This window comes from Brassica oleracea, chromosome C1, assembly GCF_000695525.1.
Source record: "Brassica oleracea var. oleracea cultivar TO1000 chromosome C1, BOL, whole genome shotgun sequence".
Lineage (NCBI taxonomy): Eukaryota > Viridiplantae > Streptophyta > Magnoliopsida > Brassicales > Brassicaceae > Brassica > Brassica oleracea.
In genome coordinates, this window is record NC_027748.1 from 13811397 (window position 1) to 13823759 (window position 12363).

General features: G+C 37.4%; 4 protein-coding genes across 4 annotated transcripts in view; all 4 read right to left on the minus strand.

Annotated features, from left to right (window-relative positions):
• Positions 1 to 212, minus strand: part of LOC106312196 — a 3185-nt gene extending 2973 nt beyond the window's left edge. The window contains exon 1 of the mRNA XM_013749657.1: positions 6 to 212. Coding sequence (XP_013605111.1) covers positions 6 to 135 — 130 coding nt within the window. The 5' untranslated portion in view covers positions 136 to 212. The remainder of the gene's footprint in view (positions 1 to 5) is intronic.
• Positions 213 to 1415: 1203 nt separating this feature from the next.
• Positions 1416 to 2804, minus strand: LOC106300008. The gene is made up of 3 exons (XM_013736050.1): positions 2140 to 2804; positions 1835 to 2044; positions 1416 to 1728 (listed from the first exon to the last, which is right to left on the minus strand). The coding sequence occupies exons 1-3, from the start codon at positions 2719 to 2721 to the stop codon at positions 1558 to 1560; spliced, it is 963 nt and encodes a 320-aa protein (XP_013591504.1). The 5' UTR covers positions 2722 to 2804; the 3' UTR covers positions 1416 to 1557.
• A 3853-nt stretch (positions 2805 to 6657) lies between these two features.
• LOC106317152 (tRNA (guanine(37)-N1)-methyltransferase 2) lies at positions 6658 to 9818 on the minus strand. The gene is made up of 9 exons (XM_013755012.1): positions 8735 to 9818; positions 8561 to 8659; positions 8376 to 8495; positions 8101 to 8267; positions 7900 to 7970; positions 7454 to 7596; positions 7263 to 7374; positions 7075 to 7187; positions 6658 to 6974 (listed from the first exon to the last, which is right to left on the minus strand). The coding sequence occupies exons 1-9, from the start codon at positions 9599 to 9601 to the stop codon at positions 6828 to 6830; spliced, it is 1839 nt and encodes a 612-aa protein (XP_013610466.1). The 5' UTR covers positions 9602 to 9818; the 3' UTR covers positions 6658 to 6827.
• Positions 9819 to 10042: 224 nt separating this feature from the next.
• LOC106345040 lies at positions 10043 to 12041 on the minus strand. Its single transcript, XM_013784315.1, has 2 exons — positions 11349 to 12041; positions 10043 to 10593 (listed from the first exon to the last, which is right to left on the minus strand). Exons 1-2 carry the CDS (start codon positions 11832 to 11834, stop codon positions 10234 to 10236), a joined length of 846 nt encoding a protein of 281 aa, XP_013639769.1. The 5' UTR covers positions 11835 to 12041; the 3' UTR covers positions 10043 to 10233.
• Positions 12042 to 12363: the final 322 nt, after the last annotated feature.

The window sequence follows — 12363 nt, forward strand, 5'->3', positions numbered from 1 at the left end:
GCGGGCTCCGGCGGTGGGGGTGGGAGTGGCGGCGCAGGGAGTGGAGGAGGAGTGGTGGTGGTGGGAGTGGCGAGGGGAGGAAGGGTGGTGGATCTTGATGTTGGGGAGGTGAGGGTAATCGGAATCTGGATTCATTGATTCTTCTCCTTTCTTCTTGCAACAAATTATAGAAAGTTTTGATATTTTCAATCGAAGAAGAAGAGAAGAGAACCGTGTATATTAGTACCGTTTTAAGTTTTAATTTAATTTAATTTTAGATTTAATGTTGTTTAATGCTAATTGTTGGATAATGGATAATATACTGAATTTTCAAAGAAGTTGATGAATACGAGGGAACGTGCCGAGCAGCTGCTGAGTTAGGAGGAAGTTTAGGGGATCAGTTTCTGTTTTGATGGGCCGTGAGGCCCAATATGTCGTGTTTTGGTGAAAAAGGTTTTACATTTGCGTCCAAGACATGCAATATGAAACAACCATAGATTGCTGCTGTTCCATGAATTTAACTATTTCTAATCCATGGATCTTTACGAATAACTGTATTTCTCAACACACACACAAATCATAAACAACGTTGATTACTTGTTTATATGTATATAACATTCAAGACGAACAAATTTACATGTAGTACATAACTATTTTACTCAAATACACTGCAATTTTCCATAGGTTTTGCATATAACCTGCGATAGTTACAGTGCGCGGATCCAGGAGAAAGGGGTGTCAAGGGGAGGGCAGCGTAACCATTTAACCTGTTTCTCATTACAAAATCTACCTTACAAGTTTATATTTTTATAGTTAAGGGGTGTCCCTTTCCCCTACATAGATCCGCCTCTGGATAGTTATTAGTTTAACATATTATGAAAATCAAACCTTATCTAAAGTATAACAACGTTTAAATCACTGATTAAAACCATCGAACCAAGGGCTTAAACTAGTTGTACTTTTCTATAGATGAACAAAAATAAACGTATAGAGAAAGCAGAAAAAAACCGAATTAAATTTGGAGCTTTTTAAAATTTATACTACTATATTTGTTTGAATAACAAACACTTTTACATTTTCTTAACCGGAAACAAAGCTGTACAACCTATATTTTATGCAAATATCATAGTGAAAAACTATAAAGAAGAGCAATTTGTTAAGTTTATCCCATCAAATTAACAAGAATCAGATAATATAAGTACTTAAACCGAGTAGGTGATATAAATGAATCATGACATCATCATTGCCTAACTAAAGAAACACAAAATGGATCCAAGCCCCAAGAGATATGACACAGCTTAAGAGAGAGAGAGAGAAGTTTCATGACACAACTAAGGAAGAGATCACAGAACAAATGTCTGAGTGTTTAGGTTAGAAACTCATAATAAACAACCGAAAGGGTAATCAAAAAGCTGAATCATACTTTGATTCACACTTCAGATGCATACACCAAAAAAGGTTTGTTTTTTTCCTTCTGTTTCATAATTTCTTCTACTTCATTATAACAAAAAGAAAGAAAAAAAAGAGACGATTTGTTTAACATTTATAGAAAGAGAAAGAGCAAAAATTTAAGAACATTTAAAGCTTCAAGGACAGATCGATAGTATTAGGACTGCAATCACCTACTGATGTTGCCACTGGAAAGGATTTTCCTTGGAAATCATCGTATTTCCCCGGGAAAAACTCGTACTCCTTCACACCTCTTGTTCCATTCCTAGGGTTTAAGCAACCAAACTCCTCCGTTGATCCCTAAACCGACCATTAATAATAATAATACACCAAATAAGATCAACAATCATATGTAACATACATATATATATATATATAAATAATATGTACAAAATGGACTTATTACCGTAAGATTTGTCGCCTCGTTGAAGTACGGATTCATGGAAGCGGAAACTGGAGCTGATCTGGCGATTCGTTGATCATAAAAGAAGCCTTGGCTCCTCTGATCATCGTAGCCGTTCATTGGAGGAGGAGGATGAGGAATCATCATTGTGTATTTCGAAAACCCACCACCGTTGGATCTCACCACATTTTGATCTCCGTCCAAACGTTTCTTCTACAAATAACAAATCAAAACCATTGAAAATGTCAAAACCAGTTTATTAACCAAACATATTATCTTAGATGAAAAAGAATGATTAAAAATTAAACCTTGAAGCAAGTGTCACAGTGATTATTGGAGGCGTTATACATTTGAGGATTTGGGATTGAAGAGAGCTCATGAGTGGATGTCTCATCAAAACCCCAAGGAGAACAAACCGGGTCTATCATGATCTGACCCGACCCGGCTCCTCCCCCGCAAAGGAACCTGCTTCGAGTATACCCTCCGAGAGACGTGTTGTGTGGTCCACCACCGTAGCTTGGAAAGCCTTGCAGCACAACACCCCGGTCGGGTAACACGGGTAAACGGTTGACGTTAGGGCTCGCAGCTGACGTGTCTCCTTCTCCTCCGACGACGACCGTTTTCTTCTTCTCTTCCTCAGCTATGACTCGCTCGAGCTTAGCCACACCCATTCCTCTCAGCGTCGGTTTCTTCTGGTTTTGCTGACCTGTCTTCGATCCAGGTTTCCGACCACGGCTCTTCTTCGGTGGCTCTGTCCGGATCTCGCCGTTGACAAGCTGGTAAGTGTTTCTGAGAAGCTCGTTTGGGTTTCTGACGGAGTTTTGGTCTGTTGACATGAAGGAGAGAGAAGAGTTTTGGTCTGTTGACATGAAGGAGAGAGAAGTTGCCATTGATGATGATCACTGAGAGAGCTTTCTTGTTAGAGAGAGAAGTGAAGAGAGAAAAGGCAAATAGGTTTAAGTGTGTGTATCTTGTTTCTGCTCTCTCTTTTAATGTGTCTTGTGTATATATCTTTTTTTGGGTTCATAATATACTTAAAGCAAGCAAAGTACTTACCTTTGTTTTTTGTTTTTCTGTTATTTCCAGGTACTATATTAAAACGTATCTTTTTTTTACCTTTTAACTTCTTATTCTTACTCCCTATACTAGATTAAAGCCCTTTTAAATTCAAAAAAGATAAGTAGAAGCTTTTCTTTAGTTACCTTCTTACTTTTATAGTTTTTTTTTTTTTTTTGTAAACTTCTTACTTTTATAGTTAACCAGATATAATTATTCCTTTTGCCCTTGCATACATTTCTAACTTACGTGTTATGTAATTATGTTCGTATTTAATTTTAATCATGGAATTGAATAAGTGATTAAATATGAAAGAATTCGTAACTGAAACTTACCGTATCTTATAGCATGAATGCATGATTGATTGATGCTGTGCATGCATTGGACTAAGAAGGAAAAATTCAACAAAATTGTATGGTAATTACTACCAATCTTGACTTTGTTTTGCTTCTACCCCATTAAACGGTGCATCCCTCTTTCGATAATCCTCATTCCTCATTCCTCATTCCTCATTCCTCATTCCTCATTGCTTTACTTATTAACCTACCTTTTTTAGAATTGTAATACACTAACTACGTTCAGAGTTTATATACACTAATATAGTGTGCAAATGATAGCAATTTTTCCGCTGGATCCTAATTCTTGTATCCACCATTTTACAATGAGAATCATTAATTTGTGTAATATATAATGATAAACTAGTGAATTTTAGGAATTCAAATGCTTGATAAAAATAAAGAAGGACATTTTAATATTTTTCAAAGGCAGCGTATCAGAGATTGATGCAAGACTTTAGTCGTGACATGTGAACCACGCTCCAATAGAAACAGAGCGTATTCTACACGAATATAATATAAAACCCGCGGAGAAGGCAACAGGTGTCGAGACATGAGACCATTCGCCGATTGTATCGAGCAATGTCTGAAACAAAGTGATTTTACTCACCTCATATCATCCAAAATAAGTAAGTCGAGTTACAGTTGCAGTTATATATTTATTTTTATATTATCATTTCATTTAGACCATATAATAATTAATAATTACGGTGACGGACATCTTTAGCTATAATATAAACGTATTATATGTGATAACATTTACTAATCTTTTCATTACACGAAGAAAATTTGAAAATGTTTATATGCAAAAAGATGTGTATTTATTCATTACCTTGATATTGGATTTTACATTTTTTGGTTTGTATGCATTTTTAATGAAAATAAAATTTATTCAATCAAAACTTGTGGTACATCTAGTGCATCTTTTATTGTTTGCTTAAAGAATCCAAAAATTGAACTTAGTAAACAATGAAAGAATTAAGCGTGAGCTTCAAGTTAAAGAAGTGTCTATATGATATTTAAAGTTTGTATGCATTTTAAAATTGGACTATATGATAGTTATTGCTACACATGAGATGAGAAGATAGATCAATAAAGCAAAAGGAATTGTAAGTGACGTGAAATACGAGAAGGGGTCGGGATAGGTAGTAGAGTAGAAATGATGGCTGCATCATATAAGGAAACATTTTAAAGCTGCCTCCAGGTTAATTTTTGCTCCAGCCCAACACCTACAATTAGAAAGTTTTAATTATTTCAAAATATTTTGTTTTATTGACTATATATTTCCTATATTAATCTTAAGAGAACCCTCTGAAATCACTGTCCATCACATGATGTTATTACAAATATAAGCCTAGATTTTTGAAGAAGACCACTAGGCAAATTATGCAAGAGTGTTGTCATGCAAACGTTTTTTGAGCTCAGAATGATTTTGTTACAACTCAATAAGATATCATGAAAAGTAAAATGTGGAATAATATCAATTGGAAAAAAAATCCAAACCGCGTGACCAACCCAACATATCTACACTGTTCCTAGAAGCATAGAATGGGAGGCGAGATGAATCAGATGATAAACAACAAAGTATCCTTAACAGAGGAGAGAAGATATGCAGTTTAGCTTGTCTTTCAAAGTGTGTTATATCTTGTGCTTAATTAACAGCTGATCCTTGAGTTAGCAAAGATTATTAAATATTTATTTTAGTTTAAACCATCTACAAGTTTAATTGTTTGATAAGATTATATGGTAAATTACTGAGAATCTAAGAGAGAAAACTGAATAGAACTAAAACGTAGCTCTGATATTTTTAATTTAATATGGGAATGTAATCTAAATGATTTATTATTCCCATCTTTTAATATGTAACCGGAATAAATATGGATGATTTACTGTAGATACCGCGTAGATTGTATTGTGGGCTAGGACAAGGGACTGTGCGAAGATGTTGTTGTAGGGCAAAGGACGAACGGGGGACCCCACATGTGCTTTCATGTTAAGTTACGGAGAGTGGTCCATGTAAGAAGGGGACCATGTTTAGGGTCATTGGGCGGCTACTACTAGGGTTTTTTCGGCACGTGTGAGAGAGGTGAAGTGTGTGAAGGTTTGATTTATATTGCTGGGTTTAGGCAGGCATGGAAAGATTTTTGGGATCCGTGAAGCATATTGTGTCCTTTCTAAGAATGATTGGATCCTTCCTATCTTCTTCTTTACCAACTGATATTTTAAAATTCTACTGCTTCTAATTCTGTATAAGATAGAAACCAAGATAACAAATTACACTTTGTCTTTGGTTAATGAAAATTATATAAGATAAATATTTTATGTTTTATAACCAATGTTTTAGATTACATTTCATATAGAGTATGTTGCTGCAACTCATAGCACGGTGATCAGATTTATATAATGAACACTGATAAACCTTACCAAAATGGTAAACTATTTTAACTCTACGTAAAAACATTCAGCAAAATATGTAACTAGTGGCAATACTTCGTATAAAAATATGGCTTTTTTTTTTTGAAACAAGTATAAAAAATATGTTATATACTTTTGTTTCTTATAGAGATCTCTATTTGAGTCTTCACATATGTAATGATAACAATATACTATGTTTTTTAGCAAAAAAAAAAAAAAAAACAATATACTATGCACATTGTGGGATAATGATAAAATGAAGTAAATGTAGACAAGAGAGTACAAAAGGAAGCAGAGTAGGTGAATAAATGAGATGAAATTTGGGGCAGTGAGAATTATAGAGAAGTAAAAACTGAAAAGAGAGCAACTGTTAGTTTTGGCTTTATACATGGTCTTCCTTATCTATCTATTTTCATACAAACTTGCAAACCCTTCCTTAAACCTCCCTTTGGACCACATCTCTATCTCTCATCTTCTTTTTTCATTTCTTCTTTTCTAAGAATTTAATTTCCAGATTTCCACTATCATTACTTTAGATCTCAATCTCCAACTGAGATTCTCTGCTTTCCCTCACTAGTACAGTTGTTGTAGACCTTATTCAGTTAAATTACAGCTTTGCCCTTGGAATAGTATGTAAATTCTTCAATTCTCACCACATCTAATTATAACCTCTAAACTGGACATGAACCCGTGTAGTGCTCAATATTGGTTTGTTTGAATAGAAAAAATGCGAAACCGATGGGTTTGATTGATTTAACAAAAATCACCAGATTTGATTAAACCTACAAGCACAAAGACACATGCCAAAACAAGGACTAAGTAAAAAACTACAAGGGCTTTTTTTACCTGCTAAGTTAAAACTTGGAAGTAATATATTTAGAATGGAGGGACAGGATCAGAAGCAATGTTGAAATCTGGACCGTCCAATAGACAGAGACAAATCTGAGCACCAGATATTCTGTGTCCAAGAGTAGAAAGCTTTTAAAAAGGGTTTGTGGCTTGGTCTTGTGAGAGAAATTAAAAAAACCATATTGAAGATAAATAATTATAACGGAAGCTATTGTCCCTTTCACTTGTTAGTTGTCTCGTTCTTCAACAAGACACTGCAAGTATAACAGGCTGAAAGTACAATACAATTTTTGTATTTGCAAATGTGACCCTATAATCTGCCATGTATTGCCCTTTCTTTCTTAATCTACATTAATGGTTTTTCTTGAGAAGGCTACACTCTTTGGAAGTATGAAGGAAGCACACAGCATCCATTTTCCAGGAGCCACGAGTCTTACCTTCCGCATTTTGACGTCCACGGCCACCTCCGATAGTGCAATCCGTATCCGCTGCAAAAATTCAAAACCACATTGTGCAGATTATACATTAAATCAATAGTTAGATAAATGGTTTTAAATTTGATTAGATGTTTATTTCATTGGTTTAGACCTCGTGGAAGTCGAATTCTGGATCAGCAGCCTTGGAGAATCCATAGACATGGATGGTTGGGAAAGATAAGCCTTCATCTCTATACCTGTCGTTGTATACTCCTCGAAATGCATCTGCGTAAGTAAAGGAGTTAAGAGGGGACTGTGAGCAAGAAAAAAAAGAAGCTGACAGTAGAAACTTATCCAAACCTAGAGATTCGGCAGCATCTTTGGGTAAATTCATGACTACTTGGGTGACTTTTTGACCCTTGTCGCTTGAAAACATAGCCTTTATGAATCTTCTTCCGTCCATGTTAAAGACCTAGACAAAGCTAGAAGATTCAGAAATGTACAGATGGTTTAAAAGTATGAAGCAAAAAGTGCTAGGAGTTTGTATTAACCTCGATTCTCTTCTCGAGCTTATTGACAACACTGTTTTGCTCCATGAATTCTACTGCATGAGGGTTCAGGTCATTGGCGTATACACGTTTTACTATTCTTGCTGCAGCTAGTGCGATTGGACCCACTCCAGCGAAAACATCACCTGTTCAGTAACAACATAGTAATTTGAAATCAAACACAGCAACACCAAGATAGACGGAAGAACTGCAAACTAGCAACGCCGATAAGACATTTGATGCAACTACTTATGCTTCTGCAACAGAGAGCAGCAAGATTCAAGACCAACAGTTAAGTTATTTTCCAGAAATTGGGAAGAACAATGGACTGGCAAGCATTTTTAGTGGGTAACTAGTGGTTCTATATCATAAATGGAGAGTTCTATAGAGAGCAACATCGATATTTTTCATGGTGTACCCTTAAAGTTAGATCTAAGTAGCAAACATACAGACAACGTCATTTTGGTCGAAGCCAAGTAGAAGCCTCTGTCTCTCTGTCCCAAGTTTCGAATTCCAATATCTTGCACACAGAAAAAAAAAATACAAAAAGAGTTGTCAAGTTATGAACTCAGACTTTCCAGTCATCACTCGAAAGACAAAATATATTTTGGTACTAAGAGAGATTCATTAATGAAGAAGAAGATACATACACTCTAGCTAAATCAACATGAAAGCGCAGTCCATTTTCAACAACCATGGTCACCAGGGAATGGTTTCCGGCTAAAACCTCTAGCTGCATTGTTCTGAAGTCATTGTGAATAGGATCAATCTTATTCACAACCGTTTGTATCTTTGGCTGATTCTTATCCAGAACTACCTGACAAGAAATAGCAAAAAAATACAACACAACTCACAAGATTTAAATTCCTGTAGCTGGGGATCTTCTTTTTTTTTGTTTCAGACTTAAGCAATGTCCACTAATAACCTTAGCAATGAGCCTCTTGTAAGGTAGATGCTCGTCTCTAAGGTTGAGATGCGCAATATGCCCCACCATCTCAAATGCTGAAGGCACAATCATACCCTTTGGTAGCAAAGCTTCCAATACCTACACCAACACATACTTTAAAGCAAACCAACTCCATCTTCCAAATTCAAAGCTCATCATTTTACCTCATTCATTGGCCAATAGTCATAGAACAGAGTCAGTCTACATTTCACAAGCTCGAAACTTAAGCTTGCATCGGTCTTTTTAGCTTCTTCGAACAGAACCTATCAATCAGAAAACCATATAGTTCTCTAAGATATTCCTACACCAGAGAACTAACTTTAGAGAGGAGTTATCACCTTGATAGCCTCAGGCAAGTCTTGAACTTCCTCATCACCGGAATATCTCTCATCCAAAAGCAATAACCTTGTTGAACCTCTCCACCTTCCTCTACTACTACTACCATAGCCTTCTCCAAGCAACCCCTCAAAATCCTCATCCCCTCCTCTATCCTCCACAACTTCCACCACAGCGAACTCATTGCGGCTGCTTCCTTTGTTTACCTTCTCCTTCCCCTCAGCTCTCTCTGTCTTCCTCTTCCTCTTAGGTCTAGAAATCTTAGCCAAGTTTCTGAATTTGAGATACCCAGTTGAGTTAAACGTCCTAGCGAGCTGATCTCTATGCAACACGGTACTCAGTCTCTCCCCATCCCCTTCTGCTTTCCCTCTTATCCTCCTGTCAACAGAATCCACAACACTCTCTTCTTCATCGCTCTCGCGTCCCAATAGCTTCACCACGTCTTCGTCGATTTCATCTCCGGGAACCCTAGCAATGTTCCGTATCCTAGGCCAGTTAAGGAGATGGCCACGGAGACGATTCTCGAGCGCGAAACAGTCCTTCGCCGGGACCCGAACCGCGGAAACCTCGAAAATCCTAGTGAATTCGTCTTCGTCCAAGAGCTCACCTTTCTCGATTGAATCTTCGAAATCTTCGATTTTGCGTCGATGGGCATCTCTGTCTCGACCTATTGAAGCTAATCTAAGGTCGTTCAGCGAAGGCTTCTTCCCTTTCAGAAGAGACGGGCCGTACGGAACGGTGGAGAAGGCGTAGAGGATGAGGGTTTTAGGAGGTGCGAGATAGGGTTTAGAGATGAAACGAGCGGAGTAGGAAGATAAGACTGGGAAAGGAAGTGAATTTGCTCGGAAAAGAGATAGCTTTGACATCATCACGTTGATTCGCTTTAGCTTTCTGTTGGATATGGAGTTTGGTGTTGTTGGGACAGTGAAGGTCTCATTTCCCGCGTTTGCGCATCAGAGATTCATCATCATCGGCAAGGAGAGATGATGATAGCAGCAGGGCTTTGAGCCTTCAGAGATTTATCGGCAAAACGTCATCGTTTCAATGGTTAAGATACCAAAAGAGAGGAGAATCTTGTCGCTTAAAACGTCACACATTGTCTGTTATTTATTTATTCCTTGGGTTATGTAACACTCTCACATTCAAACGGTTCATACAACATCCCCTCAGGACTGGCTTTTCTGTAAACAGAATGACAAAACTATCAATTATAAAAGGCTCAACTCAAAACGTCCAAATAGCCGAATATGACATGTGAGAGATTTATGAGAGTTTTAAGGCCTGGAACTTGAACTTCCATGGTTACAGAAATAACATCCAAATGATTAAGCATGAGAATGAAGGAACGATTAGAATAATGGAAATCAAAAACACATATTAGTCCTAAACCCTGTAAAGAGTCACACATATATAACTGTACAAACAGTGATTCTTCACAAAGCGAAAAATATGAGCGACAAAAATACAAATCATTTTTAAAGCAAAAGTTTCAGATTATAACTCAAATCTCATCAGGCAACTTAAAACTCTGAGTACCAAAGATATGAAGAGACGAGTTCTGAAGAAAGACAGCGACACCACATTTGCTGCTGTTGAATCCATCCCAGAGCGTGAAATGAGCAGTCCCCGACACTGACTTCTTCGCTGTTACGTCTTTCACAGTGCACATCTTCTCCATCTTTCTTACCACGTAGTCATTCGACAACATTCTTCCTTCGTTCTCTCCTCTCTCACAGTCTGTCACTAGCCCCGTTTCATATAGCGCAACCATTATGTCTAGTCCGTCCCCGTCTACTTTCATCCTCAAAGCTCCCGTTAGTGATACTTGCAGTGTCTCTGAGGTTGGTCTCTGGAAACTCGCCTGGCAAAAGAGAGAAATAAAAGACTACTTTTTAAACACAAAAATTCTGATCAATTATTACATGTGTAGAGAGAAAGACAGCAATAAAAATATATTGAGCCACATTGTTGTTAGCTTATCTAACATGAACTCATTGACTTCAAAACAGTTTAGCTATGTAGCTAATATGACATATATCTACAAGAAGACAAGTTTGATCGAAAGTTTCTCATAGATGTTTAATTAGTCAAGAACCTAGGAACTTTATCTATCATCAAAACTCGTTTATTCTAATGTCATATAAGCTTACCTTTCATTCTAATGTCATATACTTATTAACTATCTTCAAGAAATTACAGTCTGTTTACCAAGACAAAAGATTATTGCCCTGTATCTAAAAGCAACTCTTTGATTAAGAAACCAAATAATTTCTAAGACACATATTATTCTAACACAGATTCACGGTGTGCAAGAAAATGCTATGTTAGAAGAAAAAAATTATATGTAAAGAGCCAATCATAGTAACTTATTATGCAAGTTTCACATGGAGAGGCTTTCAACATTCATAACTTTGTTTCAGTGTATCACCTTGATATCACATAAACCTGAGTTCTAATCAAATCATAACCCTAATTCCTCCTAGTCCTCATCATCACGAATCTGCTACTAAACCTATATTTGTGAATCTCTGTCACCACATTCACCAGCAACCAAAGAGTGTTTCACATCAAAATCATCATTAAATTCAAAACATCAGAAGAATATTATTAACTCACCTTGAACGCAGGAGAAGGAAACCTAGGAGCTTCAGAGATAGATTTGAGCAGCGTCTCTTCCTCGTTTTCGTTCAACTGAGATCTTCCTTGGACTACAAGCTGCGGAGTGAACATCGTGTCAAGATTCAACGCCTCCACGTACGCCTTCTGCCTCACCGTCCACTGGCTCGACCCATACGGATCCTTCCAACCCTTGTAGTCCCAGTAATCAACGTGGAAGACAAGAACCATCGCCGGAGATCCAGAACCACCGTCTTCTCCTCCACGGATCTGAGCGTCGAAATCACCTCGGCCGAGACGGGACATCAGCATCTCCGCCGCTGGCGACGTTTTGCATCCCTGCGACGAGAAAAGCTGGACGAGAACGGGTCCGTCGCCAGCAGGAACGTCAGCGGAGACGGCGGCGGAGTTGTTACCGGAGACAGGTTTACTCGTGGAGGATGAGGGTTTCTTGCCGCGGAAACAGGCGAAAAGACGGCGCGACATCGGAGGAAACTGCCCGTCTCTTCGCCTCCCAAAGATATATTTAGGAAGAAGGAAAAGCGGAGAAAGATAACGAAACAGAGAATCAAGAAGATGTTTTTTTTCCCCGAGAAATTGTGAGATTGTCAGCGAATTGAGAATCTTGAGGAGGAAGAAAAAAAAAAGGCTAACACGTCGAGAGGTAAAGAGAGAAAGGCGGCAAAGTCTCCTTTACTAAAGTTTATTTATTATTTATATAATTTTAGATAAAGATTTGGTGGCGAAAGCTGTAATTTTCCTCTTAGTTAAATCAAAGTAATGTTTGGCAAATTAAAAAGAAAAGGTAATGTTTGGCAAATATTTTAGGAAAGTTTATTTTTATAGGCTTTGGAATTGGTATGAGGGAAGAAAGGTCAGTGAATCGTGAACAGAAAAAAAGGGAAGAAAGGTCAGTGACACATCTGTTAAGACAGGTGTATGGTTGTTCGATGTCGGCAACGAACTTTCTTATTTTCTGTGATAAAAAAGGAAAAACAAATATTCACTACTAATT